The sequence below is a fragment of the Antedon mediterranea genome, chromosome 2, assembly GCF_964355755.1.
Source record: "Antedon mediterranea chromosome 2, ecAntMedi1.1, whole genome shotgun sequence".
Taxonomy (NCBI): domain Eukaryota; kingdom Metazoa; phylum Echinodermata; class Crinoidea; order Comatulida; family Antedonidae; genus Antedon; species Antedon mediterranea.
The window spans coordinates 37,131,338-37,155,409 of NC_092671.1; the positions used below are offsets into that span (position 1 = coordinate 37,131,338).

General features: G+C 33.0%; 2 protein-coding genes across 2 annotated transcripts; one reads left to right on the top strand and one right to left on the bottom strand.

Annotated features, from left to right (window-relative positions):
• The first annotated feature begins 6,191 nt into the window (after window positions 1–6,191).
• On the top strand, window positions 6,192–7,374 carry LOC140041168 (glycoprotein 3-alpha-L-fucosyltransferase A-like). The gene is given in 2 exon segments (XM_072087592.1): window positions 6,192–6,847; window positions 6,849–7,374. Coding segments are annotated over 2 exon segments (1,182 nt in total).
• Window positions 7,375–8,239: 865 nt separating this feature from the next.
• LOC140040964 (uncharacterized) lies at window positions 8,240–24,064 on the bottom strand. Its single transcript, XM_072087270.1, has 15 exons — window positions 23,831–24,064; window positions 20,287–20,611; window positions 19,683–19,850; window positions 18,362–18,588; window positions 17,666–17,792; window positions 17,362–17,476; window positions 14,440–14,508; window positions 13,556–13,692; window positions 13,211–13,298; window positions 12,717–12,878; window positions 12,125–12,240; window positions 10,922–10,982; window positions 10,085–10,168; window positions 9,420–9,635; window positions 8,240–8,956 (listed from the first exon to the last, which is right to left on the bottom strand). The coding sequence occupies exons 1-15, from the start codon at window positions 24,003–24,005 to the stop codon at window positions 8,858–8,860; spliced, it is 2,169 nt and encodes a 722-aa protein (XP_071943371.1). The 5' UTR covers window positions 24,006–24,064; the 3' UTR covers window positions 8,240–8,857.
• Between the last annotated feature and the right edge of the window lie 8 nt (window positions 24,065–24,072).

Genomic DNA, 24,072 nt, shown 5'->3' on the forward strand with positions numbered 1-24,072 from the left:
CTTAATCTATCCTTCATGTAAGATGATTTAGACTAATAAAGATTATTCTAAATGTGGGGTTTTTAAAAATAATTTCATTAGATCACAAACAACAAATAATGACAGAAGACAATAGGCTATCCACAACATTTTTGTTTCCATACTTGAAATAATACATTAGGCCTATATTATAAAATAAAAAATTATATGTATAAATATATATTATAAAAGAGTAGTTTCTTATAAAAAATGTATCATCTTTTGAAGACTGATTTTAAAAAAATAATAAAGTATCTTATTTTTAAATTAAAATAAAAAAAAATAACTATTTTATGTTTTAATTAACTTAGTATTTACTTACAGGTAAAATAAAAAATAAAAAAACATGGAAGGAATTTAAGGTAAAAGATACTTAATCAGTAATATTTTGAATTTAATTTTTTAAAGTTGAAAGTGTTATAGATTTATGGTTTGATTTGTGTAATTTGAAAGTTTGTTCCATAATTTGGTTGATCGATATACAAAAGTTCTTTTACCGTGTGTATGTTTCCATGATGGTTCAATAAGTGTATTATTACTCTGACTACGTGTACAATAATGAGTGCAAGCAATCATTAAAAATAAATTTGTTTGATAATCATAGAGCATGACACATTTAGACACTTGAATAACATTATAAGTATTTGTTCTTCCCACTTATCACGAAGTTTACAACAGCACCCCAAAGAACTTAAAATATCTATAACTGGTGTTTTAATATCTTCGGAAAGTAAAATTCTTCTAAGTCTGTTTAACAGTATTTGGAGAGAGTTTGCAAGTTTTGCATTACAATTTGACCAAACACAGTCTCAGTAGTTAAAAAGAGGTATTACTAAAGCATTAGCTAACATTTTTAGAGTATTTCCTGGTATACGTAGTACTTTACACGTCAGATAACACCAACTCGTTTAGAGATTTTACATTTCAAATTGTCAACATGTTCTGACCATGTTAATTTAGAATCCAACACAACTCCAAGATATTTGAATGAACAACTCTGTCAATACGAGTTCCATTATAGGTTAGGGAAATATTTAAAAATGTGGGTAAACTGTGGTTTGTTCCAAAGATCACACATTTAGTCTTCTTGATATTCAATGCAAGTCTTTTTTCCTCAAACCATTTAGCAATTTTGTTTAAATTTGAATTTAATTCATTTTGAAGTAGAGTGGGATCAGATGAGTTACATATGATTGTAGTGTCGTCTGCATACATAACACACTTCGATTGAGAGTGACATTAGTACAGGGGCACACCGATGTTCACTTCCATATGAGTAGATTGTGTTGAGTTGATTTTAACAACTTGAGATCTCCCACTAAGATACGAGATGAACCAGTTCAGAGTAGATGACTTAACAGTGTCAAATGCCTTTTTTAAATCAATGAAGATAGCAGCAGTTGCTTTACCTCCATTTAAGTTATTTAGGATATAATCTGACACACCTTTCAGGGTAGTGTTTGTTGAGTGGTTTTTCCTAAAGCCAGATTATATTTAGTTATACAGTCATAATTGCTGATGTACAGCACGTTCGATAATTTTAGTAAATAATGGTAGGACTGATAGGCCTATTGGTCTGTAATTATTGGGGTCAGCTTTGTTACCATCTTTGTATATAGGTGTGACTCTAGCCTGTTTCCGTTCTAATGGAAAAATTGATGTAGAAAGAGATAAGTTATATATATATATATATGCAAGTGAGTCACAAATTACAGGTGCTGACAACAATAGAACTTGTTGAAACGCTCACATAGTTAGGGAAAATCAGCACCAAACCTAGAAAAAATTATTTACAAAGCGATTTTTATGGGAAAACCTTTATATGAATCTAAAATACCACCAAAAAAAAAGTTCTAAGGATTTGGCCCATGGGAAACTTTTTTTTGGCGCCATTTTCAAAATGGCCGCTTACAACTTGACATGCTTGTATCTTGGTAACCATTAATCATGGAGACTTGGTTTTGGTCTTAAATTGTTTAGAAGATACATATTCCTATTCTTCATAATGAAACATTTTGTCCAAAAGTGACCAGAAATGGTATTTCTGACGTTTTGACCTTTGACCTTAGCTTATTATATCTCAATAACTACTGATCGCATAATCTTCATATTGGTCTCAAATTGTTAAGAACATGTATGTTCCTATTTAGTATAATGGAGCATTATGTACAATTGTGACAAGAAGTATGGTTTTATTAACTTTTAACCTTATATGTGAAAAGAGCACCAAACTTGAGAAAAAAATCACATTTTAAATGTTTTTGAGGGTGGGGGAGGGGATTATTCATCATGTAATAACACCGAAACTTGGATATTGCTCCCAGTCGTTTACTTACTAAAGATTCCTTATTATTGGTAATAGTTTAAAATCTACATGTAATTATAGACGTACAATGATATTATTTTTACCAAATAATCAACTTTATTTAAAACATACACCGTCACTTAGACGAAAGCTGATGATTTTTTTTTTGTTGAGACTAGCCAGATTATTACTGTGTCAGTAAAGCCTAGGTGTCTTCATCAGAAAAATCATGGTCACTTAATGAAAAGTTACATGAGCCATTTTCACATTTGCCCATACATCCCCCACATGCACTTAAGCATTTAAGCTTACTCTTTCTACAATTACATCTATTCGTTGTACACATCTCATTACCATTTCCAGATTTACAGTTACAACACCTTGTCAGGCTTCCGTAAAAATTCAGAGGTATCATACAGGGATGTTGGTATATGTGTCAGTTCATATTTTAATGTTTCACGTAGTGAAAAGTTATCACGTTCACTGAGAAGGACAAGTCTTGTAAATAGGGTTGTATTGTTGACATAAGCATTCTTTCCTCCAACTTTCACACATTTTTGTAGACATGATCAGATAATGGTTTAATGTTTCGTGTAGACATTCTGTGATTCAGAGGTTTAGCATCTACTTGTTTCTGTATGGTGAGACCTATATTGTAGCCATTGTCACAATTTACTTCGTTGACGAATTCAGTGGATAAACCTGTCGACAGTGAAACGATGATGTTACTATTCTGTGGATCTTCAAATGGAGAACGTTCATTGAACCAATTGAGTACTTGACCGAAGGTAGATGTGTCAATTTTCATTGCACTTTGTGAGCATTCTTTGTGTGGCAGGTTTGGAGTGTTTCCTTTGTCTTCTAGTAGGTGATGGATCTCAGAAAAATGATTCAAAGTCAGTACCCAAGGCAGGTATGTTGCTCCGCTTGTAGTTGAAGTACCCCTCATCCGGCCCATATAGACAAACCGCCCTGTGATTTTGAATGTCTCATAAGGGTCTGTTCAATTTCTATGTCACTCCATACACCTGCCCACTGTTTTTCGTTATATCTGATGGTATGATCCCCATTGCAGAATATCGCCCATGTGACAGGATCATCTTTTTTCAGCTGCAACATAGTCTGAAGGTATATACGGCTGCCTTTAGCATAGTGAGCATGTCCACACGCTGCAAAATAAGGCAGCATTTGTCCAACTGCCTCAATGTGTAGTTCCCAGTTGTTTTCTCGTTCAGCTCTTATGAAGTTTCGTACTATTATTGTTACCATATAATGAAACTCCGTCCACAGCTTTGCAGTCCTAGATTTCTTGGATATTGCGTCTAGTTGTTTGCTTAACTGCAAATTTATGTTTTCAGCATGTTGCAAAATTTCCGTGTTGGCTCATATTGGCCGAATACTTGATCTTCAGCTGGTCGAATGGTTCAAAGACTACAGTGTTTAGACTGCTGACTGAGGATGAAGGATAGTAAGTTATAGGAATTGCAGCATCCTTTACAATTTTGGTTGTATCTAAATCCTTCATTTGTCTGCGGTGTATTCTATAGGTTGTGTTGATAATAATGATGAGCAGGTGTTCCACTATTATCATTTGTCATCTTGATCAACCCCATTGCATGAAATGATGTATTCCCGTGCAATGAACGAATGTCCAAATCAAGGTTATCGCCAGCAAACTGAACAATCTTAGTATTATAACTTTTCAGTGTCTGTGTCCTCCCTAGTAGAACTCCAATAATCTCTTAATATTTCATTTTGGGTACTCTTAAAGCATACAATATCTTTTCTGCCCTTTTCACTAGAAAAGTAAATCTCATTACCAAACTCTTCAAGAAGTAGTTTTTTCAAATACTTTGAACTGTAAAAGAAATCACTATTACTCCCATCATCTGATAACTCTCTCATTATTTCACATAGGTCTTCAGTTGTATAAGAACCAGTTTTTGCTATATATTCTATTTATGCTTACCAAAATTGCATTTGATATGCTGTTGCTGCACTCTTTCTAACAAACATTTGAAATGTAGCCTGCTAGATGGCGCTTCCTGATTGGTCAAAAAGCTTAGCCTATGTACAGCCATGTGGTGGCGGTGTTAATACTTGAATTATATTATTAATAATAATTGAATAATATTGGTTAATTGGGTTCAACGGTCAATAAATGGTATTTCTACTTGCTTTATAGAAAAATGTGTCATTACTGCAAATATAAAGTTGTACATTATAAACAAATTAAGACCAAAACCAACTCTCTAGGTCAAATAGTTATGTAGCTATGAAACTTCCGGTCAAGAAAGGTCAAAGGTCAGAAATAGCATTGCTGGTAATTTTTTTGAAAAATATTCCATTATTGCAAATAGGAAATTGTACATTGCGAACAATTTGAGACTAAAATTAAGCATATACACTGTGTGGTTAACGAAGTACTAACTCGTTACTAAAAATAGATTGACCTTTATATAAAAGGTCATAACTCCTTCCCCCATAGAGAAAATCACTAGAACTTTTTTTTGGTGACCCCTGGGACTTATATGTTAAGTTTGATGATAAAAATCCTTTGTAAATAATTTTTTCCAGGTTTGGTTAAAAAATGACGTTTTTAACCCTAACTAACAGTCAGGTTTGTCAACGGATTCTCGTTTATAGACCTGCAACGCTGATGTAAATATACAACAACCCAATGTAAGTACAGTATTCTGTTTTCTTCATTAATTTTACGTTTAATATAAAGACCTAATGGTAAACAGTACTTATTATTTGTACTGCCCGGTGGATGACGTAGTGTGGGTAGGCTATTTACACATTGGTTATACAGTATATCTAATTAGGCTACAACTCCCTGAATTATTATAAGGAGAGCACATAATACACGTGTACATGATCATGGACCAATAGAGATCTGATGATCTGTGTTAACAATAGCATCTCTAGTTCTAGAGGCCCAGGGTGTAGATGCACAGCGCCAGTGTAGCCTAATATTGAAAACCACGTGCTATCACCATGCATGATTTTGTATAAACAAATTTTTTTCAGACATTTATCAACGCTTAAGGTTCAACGCATCAAGAAAAATGTTTGTAAGTACCGTAGACTTTTTGTGTACGTTGTATTGACTCATTGGATCATTAATTATAATAATAATATATTTTACCATCTTATCTTCTTGAGATGTAAGTATACTAAATGAATGGCTTGTGTTGCCCGAAAGCTTTGCTAATTTTTCTGGCTGTTTTACTTTATCGTTTTGATTTAGCTTTTTGTTTATTTTATTTTGTATCTCCATTGATATCCAGCCACTGATACCCACAGCATTGTCATTTTTTCAGTGCTTATTTTATTTTATATCTCTATTGATATCCAGCCACTGATACCCACAGCATTGTCATTTTTTCAGTGCTTATTTTATTTTGTATCTCCATTGATATCCAGCCACTGATACCCACAGCATTGTTATTTTTTTCAGTAAATTTCCTTTGGATTTATATATTAATTCATTCATTCAATTGTTTATTCTCGAATGTACAATTATTTTAATTTTATTCTACTATTCTGTATATTGAGATTTAAATCCATTCCCTTTTGTATGTCACCAGCCAGTGCGATTTTATTTTGTTTGTGTTTTTTTAATGTGAATTTGGGCTTTGTCCTGTTTTTATTGTCACTTTTATCATGTAAAAATCTCTCGCAATTCAGTTTTACTATGAATTTGATCTTGATAAATATACCATATGAATCAAATATGTTTTAAACAATTGTAACGTTTTATTTCTCACAGAACAAACGTTATTTAACGACGAAAAAGATCTTGATCAGTTTCTTGAGGTTCATTGCAGTAGTCGGTACTGTAAAGTTATTTCATGTTATCAAAATGGATTTTCCCGAAAAGAGTGACGTCCTGGACTCAGTACGTGGCGCTAGTAAACATTTTATTGCTAAAAATAAAGTCGTGAAAGCGAATCTTCTTTCCAACAATACGAGTCCGAAAGAGATATTAATATTCGGGGACATTAGTGACATCGAACGTTGGTATGAATTAAGTGTAATGGTCAAATGTTTTAGAGGCCCAAATGGTGTTAAACAATGTCCAGTATTTTGTCCGAAATATAATTCTTCAATTAATCTATCCGTGGGAAGTAAAACTTCAGATTATAAAAACAAAGACGCAATCGTTTTCGGACTTTCGCCGTTCACTCTTCTTCGCAACCACAATGAAGTTACTAACATTAATAATCCGAAATTCCCGCCAAATGTTTTGACTGTTTTTTACAGTATGGAGTGTCCATACGTAATCCATAAATCGAATTGGCGTATTCCGGCTGGGAAGTACCACGTGACGATGACGTACCTCACAGGATCCAATATAACAGTGCCCTATGCGTACTATAAACCATTTGAAAAGGAAAAAGTTCCTATTAAACGAAACTTCGCTGAGGGAAAAACTAAACTTATAGCGTGGATGGGTAGCAACTGCGTGAAGAAAGTATTCTGGCCTAGGATGGAGTTTATTCACCGTTTGCAGTCGCATTCCCGTTGATACGTACGGCAAATGTGGCAACTTAACCTGCCTACCAAGACTTTCCAAGAAATGTGTTAACATGCTGCAACAATATAAATTCTATTTAGCGTTTGAGAATTCCGAATGTCATGAGTATTTGACGGAAAAGTTCTGGGCTAGTTCCCTTCAAAACGACGTAGTTCCAATAGTTTACGGAGCCAGTAGAGAAGATTTTAAGAAATTTGCGCCCGAAAATTCGTACATACACGTCGGTGATTTCAAAAACGTAAAAGAATTAGCAAGTTATATAAAATTACTCGATGAAAACGATCATCTTTATAATAAGTATTTTGAGTGGAAGACTAAAGGCACTGTTGTCAATGTGTATCCTCAAATGGAACCGTCCTATTTCTGTGAGGTTATACCATTTTTAGATAGAAATTTTGAACGTAAACCGCTTAAAGATTCCATATGGTTTAACTCGTGTAGATCGAAAATCAAACACAAATTTGACCCTAAAAATATCGCCAGCTTTGATAACTGGTCAAGCTGGTAAGTTTATTTTGAAGATAATGTAAATTATAGAGTTAATATATAGATAAATAGGCCTATTGTAATTGTTTTAGATTCGCTGTTTTAGTGCTGTTAGTATAAGTCTTCATTTTTTATATTATTATATATTGTTTGAAGGTTTGCACGGCGAAATCATTCATCATTTCTCACTCCTGAGGACGATCAAAATAGGCCTATATTGATCGAAACTCAACAGTTTTTTTTCAGAACTTATGTAGGCCTACGTGGTGTAGCCTATCCGCAAACTTATCAACATTATCATATTTAACATATACAGCTACAATATACCTGTTGAACCGGGCCCGATAATAAATGTGTAAGACCATTTTGTGGTCCTTTTTGGGGTTCAATGTGTCGGGAAGAAGGAAGCAGGGTGGGGTATCCCCCGTGGCGTAACGGCTATGAGCGCTCACTGGAACCCAGGGGCCCCGGAGCTTATGGAGGCCCTGAGCAGTGCACAGAGGAAAAAACAGGCATTAAAATATGCCGAAAAGGCTAAAAACGCCCGAGGGTCACTTAGGTTTCCTAAACCGGCAGGCGCCTCTAAAAACGCCACTGCTTCATTGTATCTCAAATTTACCATAGTAATATTGTTATCATTGCAATATGAAACTTAAATCAAGTTTTGTATCTGTACGTTTACGAAATTTAAACAACAAATAATTATAGATATATTAGATGATTTGTTTACTTTCGGCAATAAATAAATGAAGTTCAGTAGCATAAGTGAAACTATTTCAATGTGTGCTATTTAAAATTGTTGTATCTTAATTTATCCTTCATGTAAGATGATATTGACTAATAAATATTATGCTAAATGTGTGTTTTTTTAAAAATAATTTTCATTAGATCACAAACACCAAATAATGATAATCTACAACATTTTTTTCAATACTTGAAATAATACATTATATTATAAAATAAAAAATTATATGTATAAATATATTTTACAAAAGAGTAGTTTCTGAAAAAATGTATCATCTTTCTTTTGAAAGCTGATTTAAAAGAATAAATATAGTATCTTAATTTAAAATAAAAATAATCATAAGTGTAGAACCATTTTTTTAAATTCATTAATTTAGTATTTACTTACAGGTAAAATTACCTGAGACAACACACAGTAATTTATTCATAGGCTAATGCAAAAGATAGGTTCAGTTTCAGCACTTAATTTTACCATTTTTAGGTCCTGGGTCCATGCCCCTCCCCCTATTTCAAAACCCTGGATCCGCCACTTAATAGTCATGCATAGTTTATTTTGGTGAAAGTTCTTCTTAAGTAGATGTTTTCATTGGCTTTGCCTCTTTTCTGAGGTGTCTTCTGAGATTTCTTCCCTTCTCATCCTGGGTTTAGAACATGCAGTGTCTGTAATGTTCTCATTATATCCAAGACCAATAACTATGGCTGGCACCACACTGCGATTCATCTTCAGTAACACATTCAAACGTTGTCTACCTTATACGTTTTCAGTTCTTAGATTTGGTGATATCGCAAACACAGAACTCCATCTCAACTAAATTGTCCGAGCAAGGTTGAAATTTATTGTATGTACTTTTCTGATGAAGCTGTAAACAAATATTAAACAATTGTACACATTTAGTACAGTACGTACAGTATTATTCTTTCTACAAAACCACTGGTTAATTGACTAGGTTAGTGATAGTTAACCTGTTCATCAACAGGTTAAAATGGTAGACTATTTACTTATAAATTTCTCACTTGTTATCAACAATTGCTAACCATACTTGCTTAGGTGGATAATTGACTAGGTTAGTGATAGTTAACCAACTGTTTAATTAGTCACCAGACTACTTTATGAATTCCTCACTTGTTATCAACAATTGCTAACCATTGCTTGTTTAGGTGGGATAATTGACTAGGTTAATGATAGTTAAACAGGTTATAGTAGACTACTTTATGAATTGTCCAGTTGTTATCAACAGCTGCTAACCCATATTGCTTGACTTGTTTGTTGGGTTTATTAACTAGGTTAGTGATAGTTAACCAACTGTTTAACAGACTACTTACCTTATGAATTGTCCACTTGTTATCAACAACTGCTAACCATACCGTTTTAAACTGTTTAGCTTGGAACAGTAACTGGTAGTATATTGCAGTACTTCCATCAGCACCCACTTCTTCCCGTACTTGTATATTTAGTATCTTGTCAAGGGAAATATTCATACAACTTGTGTCATGTAAGGGATTCCAATCTTTTCTCTTACCAACTTTATAAAGGGTTTTCTGTAAAACAAGAAATATGCAACAGGTGGAGTAATATTTTTTTGTTTAGGGGTGTGGTAACATTTAGTGAGGTATATTGATTGAAAATATATTTAATCCATCCTGATGATTTATATACAGTATAGTTAAAATGATTTACATATTGATTATTGTAAAACTGAACCATGCTTTGAAACTGAAAAACGAAGTGAGGTAAAGTTGATTTTATAAATATATTTAATCCATCCTGATGATTTATATATAGTATGATTAAAATAATTTATTGATTATTGTAAAATTGAACCATGCTTTGAAACTGAAAACAGATATATTGATCATAAACATCTTTGTTTATGCATTTCTAACAAAATCAAAATGATCTACAATGTCTCAGCGGTTTGACGAAGAGATACAAACTGTTACGTGCATATAAGAGTTTAAAATTTGAATATTGTTATTATAATTTTTACCTTAGAATGTTTATTATTGATGAATTTGATAACAAAGTTGACTGTTTCATAATGAAGTATTCCCCATTCACTTTTGGCAAGCTCCTAACAAAATTAAGAACATTTTGTTAATTGTATTCATTTTACGAAACAAACAAGGTGATTCAAGTGGTAAAATTGACAATAATTGATCACGGCCTTGTAGAAGAACACCTTTATGGTGAAACAAGCTTTTCCGTGTTAAAATAAAGTATTTATTATTATTATTAATATATTACTACTCTTTAAAAGATGCACTGGATTCTTTTAAGTTTACACAAGTCAGATGGGTTCCACCGATTCTACAACTATATTGTTGAGGAGAGCCTTGAACCAGTGTGCCGATTTTATAGCTGTGATTGGCTGCTTCTTGCCCTGGACGCGATTTTTTTTTGTACATAAGTTGGAAACCCCATGTAAAAGATAGCCAGACAACTTCCTAAATATAACTAAACCCAACCCTCTAAATAATCTCTCTCTCTCACTATAAAGTAAAAGAAGTAGCTCATTGGAGTCGAACCCTATACATTGACATGTAAAGTCCATAGCCTTATCCACTCGACTACACAGACGGCTCGACAGAAATCGTTTGCACTAGCGAATTGTAGTTAGCTCAATTCTTACGTCACACCTTATGGATATGACTAATAAATATTCATGTTTATTTTGTGACGTTTCACGCACCCTGGACACTCTACTAGACAGTCTATTTATTTGTAGAGATATGGTATATTCAAAGATTTCAATAATTATTATATACCCTGATTGAATATTAACTACCCACTCATTACAAAATTGAGATAAAAAAACATCCAGCACCTTAATTTTGCCACATGCACAGCTCCATGCTGATATCCCTGCTTCCTTGCAACTTCTTTTTCTGCAAAGAAACGACCAAATCTCACTCTTTATATTTTTACCTTGTTGTTTAAATGAAATAAAATGAATAAATGGATGAAAAAAACTATTATATCCGTCGTATCTCCTTTCAGTTCCAGAAGCTTTGGTCGTTACCTTATTTTTTGGAGAAAGAAGATAACTTGTACAGTTTTTCAAAAGAACTGACAATATTAAGAGGACCCTATTTAGTATTAGGATCTGTGTAAAATAAAACCTTGCTATATTGTAATAATAACTGATTCAATTTTTTTGTGTGTGTTTTACTATTAATTTTGAGATATTTTAAACCGATTTATCTTGTTTGTGTAATTGAAAAACTCCTACTGGAGTATCACTCAACATGTAGATAGAGGTTGAGGAGGGAGTATCACTCAACATGTAGATAGAGGTTGAGGAGGGAGTATCACTCAACATGTAGATAGAGGTGGAGGAGGGAGTATCACTCAACATGTAGATAGAGGTTGAGGAGGGAGTATCACTCAACATGTAGATAGAGGTTGAGGAGGGAGTATCACTCAACATGTAGATAGAGGTTGAGGAGGGAGTATCACTCAACATGTAGATAGAGGTTGAGGAGGGAGTATCACTCAACATGTAGATAGAGGTTGAGGAGGGAGTATCACTCAACATGTAGATAGAGGTTGAGGAGGGAGTATCACTCAACATGTAGATAGAGGTTGAGGAGGGAGTATCACTCAACATGTAGATAGAGGTTGAGGAGGGAGTATCACTCAACATGTAGATAGAGGTTGAGGAGGGAGTATCACTCAACATGTAGATAGAGGTTGAGGAGGGAGTATCACTCAACATGTAGATAGAGGTTGAGGAGGGAGTATCACTCAACATGTAGATAGAGGTTGAGGAGGGAGTATCACTCAACATGTAGATAGAGGTTGAGGAGGGAGTATCACTCAACATGTAGATAGAGGTTGAGGAGGGAGTATCACTCAACATGTAGATAGAGGTTGAAGAGGGAGTATCACTCAACATGTAGATAGAGGTTGAGGAGGGAGTATCACTCAACATGTAGATAGAGGTTGAGGAGGGTAGAGAGCTAGTCAAAATGAGAAATCAGCTTGGAGAAGGTTTAATAATAATTTAATAGCCAACAACGTACTGTACCTGCTAATTTCTTGTGTAAACACATTAATAACATTATCACCCACAACTCCAGAAACCTGCTCCATATTCGGAAAATGCATCAAAGATTTCATACTTAGATGTAGATCCATATGAGTCTAATAAAACAAAATTAAAAATTCCATTTACAGTATTGATAAACATACATTCATTAAGTAGAGTCGTTGAGCAGTTAAGGCATTGCCGCTGCAAACCATAGCTATCAATCGGCATAGGTTGAAGTCACTCCTCGACCATTGATCTGGTGGTAGAACAGGTCTTCTCAGTTAAGGACTTAAAACTGGAGGTCCAGTGTACACATCTGGCTCGTGTGCACTTTAAAGAACCGAGTGTATCTTTTGAAGGGTAGGGGGTTACCCCGGTATACAGGTCCATTCAGCCCTTGTCGTTGTGGACAGACGAATGGGTGTCATTTGGTGGCAGCACTTGACATGAAGGGACCCTTGGTGGAGAAGAAAGTTGTGGTATGTGTCATCCACGACTATGCAACCTACTACAATTCAGTCCAGTAGAGTGCATAGTCGTAGTCCCCCAACGTGTTTCTCATTGTTTTTACGTGGGATAACATTCTTACTAAGTATCGTTGCTGGTTCACAAGTAGATTATAGTGAACATCTGGTTTCATTTCCAGTAACCATGACGGCATTATGATTGACAGGAATGGTAAAAGTGACTCATACTTTCCCCCAAGATGAGTGATGTCAGAATATGGCTTACCGTGATCACCGAGTAACAACTGTAAATTAAAACATACATGGTTGATGAATAAATATTTTTATTTCATTATTTATTTTCATACTTATTAATATAGTGTACAACAAATTTCTTTAAGCTATGTTTACAATATCAAACTAGTTTGACAAAAAAAGTGTGATGTGCCCATATATGGTAGTGATATGCCCATATATGGTAGTGATATGACATCATCATATCCATGTGTGGGCACATCACATTTTTTTGTCACATAAAGTTTGATAGTGTAGACCTCTATTAAAAGGCTACTCCTTCAGGACCGTATCCCAAAAGAGGGATTTTAATGTCTTTTATATCAATTATTAAAATGTTTACCACAACTAAATTAGCATTATCATTTAGAACATTCTCAAGAAATCTTCTTAAATCTTCATCCACTTGATTAATTGATTCTGCTTTACGGCTGAAATAATAATAAAATTAATTTTAATTTTGTAATTATTGTTTTTGCACTTTTATACTCGATATCACAAGCTGTAGTGAGCCACACCAGATGCAAACTACTGTATTTTGCTAGTGTTCTTGAATGAGACACTGTACTATGTGTGATGGGGTAGCCTCCGGCATCAAAATGGATTCAAAATGTCCTCCATTAACCTCAAGACTTAATCTGCATAGCTTAGACTTAAAATAATGGCAGGGGAGATCTTAGAGTATTACCTATGATGAGCATTGATACCAATTGCTGCCCACTTGGCCGAGTGAGGTTGTTTAAGAAATCCCTGAGTATAGTTTAAGATGTACTCGTGGAGAAAATGATTCCCTTCACAAAAACCAGACAGGACACCCGGAGATACCTACCAAGATAAAATATATAATATGATATGATAGAATGCAACAAAGAATTAAGCACAACATGGGAGCGCTACAAGATTGTAATATGAATTTAGATGGCTGAATAATAATAAATAATAATATGGATTTATACACATACCACTCAAGATTGCTCAAAGCGCGTTAAAATCAACAAATGTATGTACATTTATTTTTATAAATAAATATATAATATATAACAATAATAATACAGTAATGTAAGTTTTGTTTACACATTGCTTTCATGATTCTTCATTTTAAAATAACAGATAAAGTTTTTATACCAGTAGGAAATAAATAAAATCAGATTTAAGTATTTATAAAGCCTTATGTGACAAAAAAATGTGATGTGCCCATATATGGACAAGATGATGTCAAATCACTACTATATTTGGGAATATCACTACCATATTTGGGTATATCACTACCATATTTGGGTATATCACTATGTGTGTGCATTCTATATTTTAATTGTTTGCTTTATATTGTGAACATATATCTGGTTTTTTTTTATCATACTAATATTTATTTACCAATCTTTAAGAAGAATTTCTATTAATTTTTATATAATAAGGGACAAACAAAGCTTTTCAGTATTTTTTTCAGTACACAGAGCTTTATACACTATTTCAACTACATCAACAAAATGTCAATATTTAATATATAATTATTCCAATGTTGATATTCAATCTTGTTTTTAAATAATCATATGAAAATAAAGGCAATAATACCTGCTCGTTTTCCCTAGCCATCCAACCATGCTCCTCATGTGCCATTGCAGGGGGTCTGTAGTGACAGCCCTGTAATAAAAACATTGTATAACATCAGTGTGACATATAACAACACCAGCAAGACCAATCAGAATAGGCCACCCAGTGCATTCTAAATTAATAAATAATATCCCGTTTGTCACAGAAGCAACATAGGCCTAGGTAACTTAAATGTAAAGATATAATTATTGTCCCCCTAAAAAAATTATTTTTTAAAATTTTTTAAATAGTTATTCACTTTTACCAAAAACTGGATCGAAAAATAAAATTATTTTCCTGAAAAAAACATAATTTAAACCAAAAAATAAAAAAATTGTCTGTTTTTGGTTAAAATTAACTGTTTATTTTGTCTTTTTATAAGTGAAATTTATTTATTTTTGTTGATTTTTTTTTTCTACAGAAGTGAATAATTTGATTAAAACTGCAAAATGGCCTATTTAAAATCAAATTTGATTAAAGCCCCCTTCCCTACGTTTTTTAGATCTAATTTAAGATCACAAACTATATTTAATGTAAAAATAATACTATATGGTCCTATTGCGATAACTTTTTTCGTCTTTAAACGGTTAAAAATGTGAAAAATAAGTCGATTCTAATAATTATAGCGGCCCGCTATAAATCCCAAAATGCATTGCGCGCGGATTGATATTTTTGTTTTTCACCTGTAATTCACCCACTTTTCGATCGATCGTGAGGCCAAAACAAATGGAAGACTCTTAACTTTTCAGCGAAAATACTGGGTTTTCCCCAATTTGTATCAACGGAGTCTGGCAAAAATAGAAAGACAATTAATGCAGCAACTATACAACGTCAGGCTAGGTATATAGCTAGCGTATGATGTTCGTACGTTACCAATGTTTACCAGCTAGGCCTACAAAACTAAGCCTAGCTAGGCTAGGCCTAAGACCGTCCACGAGAGGTCGATCGCCGCGAGCTAATTAGGTAGTGCATAGTTTCTCACTTTTTATCATAATTTACCATAAAACGTACATTTAAGACAAGGAATGACATGGTTTAATGTTTTTAAAGTGATATATATGTATTATTTTCCAAAAAACGTCCAAAATTGCAGGGAAGGGGTCTTTAATCTTTAATTTTCAGTTTTTTTTTTTTGGGGGGGGGGGGACAATATATCCTTTAGTCTACTATGTATATTTACTATATTATTTATAAAATCTTTTGTTTTTCTTTTAAAATACAAATCAGTTGATTATTTTCCGGGGTTAGATTTAGGGTTTTTATTTTGTTACCTGCGTCAAAATATACTTTTTCAAATTGAATATTCTTATATAAAAGTTGTTTTTAATAATTTAAAAACATCATCTTAATAGAAGATTAAGATTATAGCCTAGGTGAAGTAGGTCTAGATTTGATGTGAACTAGTTGCATGACATAACTCAGGATTTATAGCTAAGCTTTGTCACCTGTGACACCATCAATCACACGCAATGTACAAGGTGTTAATGTACCTATGACATATTTATGATTGTTTAGTGCTGAATCTTGAGTTATCATAACATAACACAAGTAGGTTGAATCAGTTAATTTTGATACTGAAAACCTGAAAGAGCTCTCCTCAATTTTATTTAATATTGTTGATACTGTACTTGGTCAGATGTCTTGCCCACTGACATAGAACAATATGTAATTTGTAATTTTCAGGTGGGACTCGAACCTACGACGTCAGATCACTAGCCTGGGGCTGTATTCACTATCCACACTTAGGCTAATTAGGGAAACACCCTTAAAATTAAACAAATAGTTCTTACAAAAAACGCGTAACAGTTTTAATTAATGTTCTTTCTTCAGAAGTAATAATGATTTATTATCAATTATCAGTTTCCTAATATGATTTCATTCTCTTGAAAATAACTGCCTAAAGGCGCGGAGAGAAGAATTTCCTATATAAGGGCGCGTTTATACAACACGCTATTACACGCATATTCTACACGCCTACGAGAAGTGTGTTGTATAACAACAAAGAGATTCCGTGTAATGAGATTTTAATTGCAAAAAAGGCTACTTGGCTGAATCCTAAAATTTGGTGGATTCCCGGTCGCCGTTACCGTGTTGGAAGTGTCCTCAGGGTATATTTTGACCTCTTGTTAAAACAGGTCGTAATATCAATCATGTCATGCGACGTCTAACAAGATTGGGCCCATTTATGGCTGCTTCGCTGCCAGCAATCATCCTCCTAGTCTTACGCCTAGCCTGGTAGCGCCAACTCGTAGTGGTAGTAGGCCTCTATAGACAATCGTTTCCCACTCCAAACAGAATAAAAAATAACATCGCAAAAATGGCATCTTCTTCCATAGTGTATAGATGAAACAATGAAACCCTTAAAATAACTTTTATTAATTTAAATGAACCGAGAACAAAATAAACAACAATGCAAACGTGAACGAATACAATAATGAAAACGGTAAAAACCGCGCGAATACATCGGACAGCGAGGAGGCGACGATGATTTGTTGACAACTCAGCCAACAATTCAATTCAAGCGATCAACGATTTGACCTTTTATCCTAGCATGCACTGCGTGTTGATGAAACTTCCGGTACAACACGGTATCGTGATTTCTAGTATAACAGCAAACGTTAAGGTGGGTTGACCTCGGTCCGAACAACACGCTAAAAATTAAAGCCGTGTTCAAATTTAGGGTGTTGTATAAACACGACCTAAGTGAATACAATTTAAGAGACTTAATATTTAAGGGAAAAATCATTTATGATGCAGTCTATTTTCCTTCCTATATTTTTTCCTGCAACGGATTTGTGACCATTCAACAATTGGAGAGTGAAAACTGTAGGAAATTTGAAGAAAATCACAGATTGGTTGTTTTTTTATTTAAATAAAGAAATCAAATACCAAAACTATACATACATTCCATTTTGTTTTAGAACCCATCATCATACATTTACTGTTGCCACAACTTGTCAAATAGCCTCGTTTGTTGGCATACTGCCAAATCCATTCTTCAACATAATCAAGAGAGTTCCTTAAAATAAAGATAATAAATTCCAGATGTGAAAGTATTTATATCATTTAGAATTAATATGATATACCAACACCAGAACACACATTAAAACATTCCTTCACATTACAGAGATCAAAGCGGCACATATCTCCCTGAACCATGTAATTAGTTTTATTAGTTGACAAAATCAATGTAAACCTAACCACTTACTTTTTCGTTTTATACTTAAATTCATCTTTATTCTCAAAATTCTGACCAGAAAATAGCGGAGTAAGGTTCTGAATGTTGTCTGTGCCCGCAGAATTGAATCGGTTGAAGAGAAACGAATGAAAAGGACCTAAAATACAAAGAAACTCTATTTATATTATTATTTTGAACTGTATATTGATAAATAATGTTATGTAGTTAAGTTCTTCTGGGGCCCAGACATATCATGTTATGGTGACTCTGTTGCCGTTTGGGGTCCCAGGAAATGATAATAAATTAATTGAAATGGAACGAAATACTTCAAAAGTTTTTTATTTGCTATCAACACAAGTAAATGTGGCAAAATACAAGTATATAATTTATTATGTTGGTTGGTCCAGTGTAATAAAAAGTAGTAGGGGATTATAGTACGGTGTGCTGACATTGGTAGGGGTTGCATTGCTGGCTGTCTTGGGTTTGTAGAAGGCCTAATTAGAACTTCTTCAGTTTCCAGTTATTAAGTATAAGGACATTATAATTAACTTTATATAACAACAGTGTTAATAGGGACGTTTAGATTTTCATGTCGACTATATCGACCGCTTCCCTATTACGTCATTTTATGATATGTGCATACACTAGGCGACTGACACTGCCAGTACATTTTTTTTCCCCATTTAATAAAGTTGTACTGAATCTGATATTATTTTATAAACTTACTATTTTCTCGCTTGAGATTTTTTAGAAATGTCATCGTCTTAGGGAGTCCACATGATCTATGAGCATGTGCTCTGGATAGGGAGTCAAGGGATACAACTAACAGAGAGATTGGTTGCCAATTTGGTTCAAATAGTAGTTGCTCCTTTAGCTTCTTATGTTGTTCTGTGTTCACCTTCTTCTTTGGTATAAATTGGGTGTGGTAATTGTGATTGGCTCTTTCTCTCAAACTAAATTCGGAAAAAAAAACTAAATGATGTCTATCTATATTGTTTATTATTTAAAATGTTAACAAAATTGATAATTTACCTACATCAAATGTATTGTCCTGAAAAAATAATTTGTTTATAATTCTTTTGTTGAATATGCCATTTTAATGACACATAATAGTTATGTATATATAGTTATATTTGACCAACAATTGGATCGGAAAAAAATTATTAACCTGAAAAAACTATAATTTAAAGCAAAAAATAGTCAAATTTGCTGCCAGCCAATGTGTTTTTGGTTAAATTTAACCGTTTATTTTGTCATTTTATAAGTGAAAACATAATTTTTTCGGGGTTTTTAGTTAGTTAGACTCTATAGTTCACTATGTCGGTCGGTCGGTCTGTCGGTCCGGTATCACTATGCGTTTTATCGCTTTCTGACCTTATCTTGATATCAGTTTAATCTAGCTAAGTCAATTTTTCACAGTATATTCCTTATGGCCAGGAATCGATGTGGTTATGTTTTCACGGTGCGCAATAAAAAATTACGCGGTCTACGCACGATTTAACGAAATCACGTTTGTAATCATATCTTCACAACCATGAATCACAATTAAATAAAATTCATAAATCTCAGGGCATAAATCATCATATGGCAATACAATTACGTGCGTAGCGCATGTAACGCATGCGTACGCGCGCTTAAAATTTTCAAAATTTATTTAATTTTGATGAAATAAGAGTACGTTTCATGCAATTTTAAGCGTTTACAAAATTGCCATGAGTGCGCAGATTTTTGCGCGCGCACTGCGCGTTAAATGTTATTGCGCACTCTTTTTGCCCGATTTCTACGCACGTGTAAATTAAAAAAATATAAATGTTTTTAAACATTTCAACATTTTTAAACATGTTCAGTAATTTCGGTCAGTTGGTAGGTTGGTCGGTCGATCGGTAAACACTAATGAGCACGCGACTGCAGCCATCTATATGGCCTTGTTTTCTACGGAAGTGATTAACTTTGTTAAAACTACAAAATAGCATATTCAAAGTCTGATTTAATTAATTTTCATTTTTCATGATTTTGGGGGACAATACATCTTTAATATAAATGATACCTTTTTGTATTGCATGCAATGTCCATGTACTCTGTATTGAATTCAACAACAGCAGGTCCTTTGTGGTACATCCACTTGGCAGGTTGGGCTACATACACATCATTCTGTTCGATTAATGTTCTATCAATGGTGTTTACACGAAAATCATCGCAAGTAACATGAATTGTCCTGGGAAATATGAATAAACATACAGTATCCAGTAAAACTACTGTATTACAAAATAAAAATAATAAAGATATTGATATTAAAGAATCAAGAATCCTATTTCACAAATTTTAAAATGGCTATAAAAAGTTGGTGTGATGTTGACAATGACATAAATAATTAAAACTTAACGTCCCTTGTGATTTTAAGTTTTTTATTTTTTATTTCAACATACTGTAATATGTGGTTGATATTTTCATATAGTTTTTCAATAGCTGTTTAGGTTAAATATGAAATATAATAAAAATTAAATAATATTTAAATATCATGTATTGTTTATTATTATCTGTAGCTTTATTTTATTTTTAAAATAAAAATCCCTAGCAGCAAAAAGAGTTAGATTGAGGTTTTTTTTTACAAAAGCCCTTCAATTAAAAAAAAAAATATTGTATTGGCTTACCTATTTCCATTATTATGTGAGAATGTTGGTCCCAAATTACATTTCCAAGCGATGCTTTTTGGACAAATGTTTGGAACTTCTAATTTTGGAATGAAGCAAATAGAATCACTTTCAGAATGAACTGAACTGTTGAAGATCAAACCTTCAAACTGTTTATAACTTTTACTTTCTTTAATACTTTTAATTCTACTGTTGATTGCCTGTACGTTAATCTGTTTTCGTTTCAAATAGTTGTTTTTTTGTTCGCCTTGGGCCGCGTCGATGTCGTCTTGAGGAATGTGAAGTTGAGGTGCCATTATCACATCTGCATTATCTTCCATAATATCTATGAAAAGTTTAAAAGTTTAATGACTGTAAGATGTTATTTTACTGATTTGTAATTGATAAACTTTTAACAAATTTTTAAATAATTCAATAAGCATGATGTTCGTTTTCGTTTATTTATTTTTTCCACTCACTTATATATATATATATATATCATTTACATTTACATAACATATATTAAATGTGGGTGGATGGAAGTCACAGTAAGTTCACTGAACTTTAAGTCGTGACTCCCGTATGCCTAAGTATACTAACATTGCTACAGAGTAGACTAAAATATGAATATATAATAGTGAAAGTACATAAAATAAAGAAATAAAAAAATTTTATGTTAAAAAGATTAAATAATTATTTTTAAATAAAACACAATTTAAGAAATAAGAAATACATACTAAAGTAACTTGCTGAGACATGAAACACAATTTAAAGGGCTGTAAGAAATACATACTAATTAAGTAACTTGTTGTTGAGAATTTTCTGACATAATTTAGGACAAAGTATACCATGCAAAGTTTACAGTTTAATGACTGTAAGATGTGGTTTTAGTGATTTGAAATTGATAAACTTTTAACAAATGTTTCAAATTTTTAAATAATTCAATTCACCCTGGAAAAAATAATTTTTTAACATTTTTTTTTTAATATGATATTTTAATGTCACTTAGTAGTTATTCACTTTGACCAGAAATTGGATTGAAAAAAAAAAATTATCTACCTGAAATTTGTAACCTTTTTATTTTTTATTTTTTTTTACAGAAGTAAAACTACAAAATGACCTATTCAAAGTCTGATTTTATTCATCATCATTTTTCGTGTTTTTGTGGGACAATACCTTTAAATCTAATTATTAAATATTTATCTGGTAAAACATGTCGTACATAGCAGATGATGAAGTTCTACATGAATTAACTCGTGTCTGTACAATCAATCTTGTAGACATTATCTAAAGTGATTATCAATTGAATTCCAATATCAGGTATGAGATAAGTGCCTTCAATCCTCCTCTCTTATGGCTTGTGTACTAGGTATTTCAATCATCCCATGTCATTTCAAAACCGTAGGAATGCTTCTTGCATATCTAATACTAACTTCTCTTGCTCTTGAAACATTTTCCATCATACTAACTATATGCATTAAAAAATATAATTACTAGTTACTGAGTACAGTAGTAACAAATATATTTGATGTTTATTTTTTTATTTTGCTTCACATAGTAAATTGCCTGTAAGGGTTCCTTTAATGTTGTGAATGTTATTCTATGATTACATAGGGAATAAAGATAGTAAGACCTTTAATGCTCTCATGTCGTGGGATGATGACTAATGGTGATCCTGAGCATGAAAGGTGAACTCAAAAAAGATCTCTAGTACTGAATAGTAACTGATGTATTTGTTTATTTTTTATTTCGCTTCACACAGTAAATTGCATGTTATTATTAGGGTGCCTTTAATGCATGCTGTGAATGCTATTCTATGATGATATAGTAAATAAAGAGATAGTAAGACCTTTTGCTCTCATGTCATGGGATGATGACTATTTATGGTGATCCTCAGCATGAAAGATGAAACCCAAAAAAGATCCCTAGTACTGATCATAGTAACTAATATATTTGTTTATTTTTTTATTTCACTTCACACAGTAAATTGCATGTTATGTTTGTGATGCTATATGATGATATAGTGAATAAAGTCAGTAAGAGGGTAAAACCTTTGCTATCAAGTCACGGGATGATGACTATTATTATGGTGATTCTAAGCATGAAAGGTGAACCACTCCCCCCCACCCCAAAAAAAAGGAAGAAAACTTCTAACACATTTACAGCACAACATCTCATCTGAAGGACAAAAACATGACTTTTGAAATTCAATAGTGTCTGATCACAAAACTGGAATTTATCTCAATTTTAAAAAAAGAATGAACTTGTTGACCTTTTTATATCAGATTGACCATTCGAGAAAAAATAAATGAACCGTGAATTTGAAGTGTAAACATCAAACACTTGTGTAAAGTATTTAAAGGTGCAATTAGTGGACTGAAATGAAATAATCAAAGGCAAGGATTGAAACATCCTAAATTACAGGGTTGTTGTCCTACACTTTTACCTACTACAGCCCTTAATAAAAGATTCCATTTCCTATAGGCTATTAACAAACACGACACACACATAACCCTTTAAATGCATAGATTTCCCAAAAGGGCAACCCCATACAGGTTTATGCATTCAAACAAAGATCTTTTAACCCATTTTGTTAGTTGAAAATCTAGAATACAATCACTGCTTGTAAATCAGTAATTTGATTGTTCATTTTTTTTATGGTATATTGTTTCTTACATATAATAGTAGGCTACTGGATCGATTTTAAAAATTATCTTGAGACTTAGCTAGCCCACTATATACTTCTGGGTTCAAGTGAAATCACTAACCAAATCACCATCAGCCCATGCAAGGAAATTAGCCTAGATTCAATTTTGGGGTGATGACATATACTGGCTTTTATTTTAACATAAATTCAATGACTGATTTTTAATATTTTTGTTTGCTATAGTGGGATGTACTTGTTAATAATACTCTAGACAACATAATTATATTACTTATAATGTACATGCTTTTACATAAATCAAATCAACATGTTCATCTGATACTGGATCTATTAAGATGAAATGCCTACCACATTTTACAAGCGAAAATAAGGGAAGCTCAAATTTCCTCCATCTCCCTAGGGTTTAATATTTAATTACCATGACAACTGACTTTCAATTGGACTCCTTATATGGTACTGTATGCTTGATGTATGTATGTAATTCTCTCTCCAAAGATTAAAGATTTGAGTTTTTTATTTTATTTTCAAACAAATAATAAACTCAAACGAATGATTAGATACACATCATTAATGACCTTGATCTGTCAGTTTCATAGCAGGGTGTGAACAAATTAAGTAACACACATATTCTATGACGTTAAATTTCATGTTATAAAACTCCGCAAAATATTCTACAACAAAGGCCCTAGCTAGGCTAGAGTTTGTTATGTTGTGTTTTATAATCAAATTATCAAGGGAATGCTATCATCAGTTGAGTAGTATCACATGCGACCAGGTGAATCTTGGCCTAGATTTTCATAAAAAGGTTTAAAAACATGGCTATATAGAAAATATTTACTAGGCCTATGGGCTTATGTCTATACAGCCTAGGCCTAGGCCTAAAAAAATAAAGTAACTTACCATCCTTGTGGGCCCGGTCCCCTTCCCGTCGCTGTTCATCGTCGTATTGACTAGCTACGAAATCCATCTTTTGGTCATTCTTCTGACTAAAAGAAGTCAACCCTACAAGTAGTAATATCTGAGGAACGCAAAATACAACAAATATTATACATAACTTTCTTAATTGTCTTCTCATTTTAAAGATGAAAGTGCGAAGAAGACAGTCTCCTCTCCTCGTTCCAGCGTGCACCTCTTGGTGGTGT

Excerpts from the sequence above, each read along its gene's own strand:
- LOC140040964 (XM_072087270.1), bottom strand. The coding sequence starts at position 24,005 with ATGAGAAGACAATTAAGAAAGTTATGTATAATATTTGTTGTATTTTGC. Across the intron at positions 12,241-12,716 it reads TGAACCAGCAACGATACTTA|ACTCATATGGATCTACATCT; the intron begins GTAAGAATGTTA and ends TTGTTTTATTAG. Across the intron at positions 10,983-12,124 it reads TTTACACAAGAAATTAGCAG|AAAAAGAAGTTGCAAGGAAG; the intron begins GTACAGTACGTT and ends GTTTCTTTGCAG.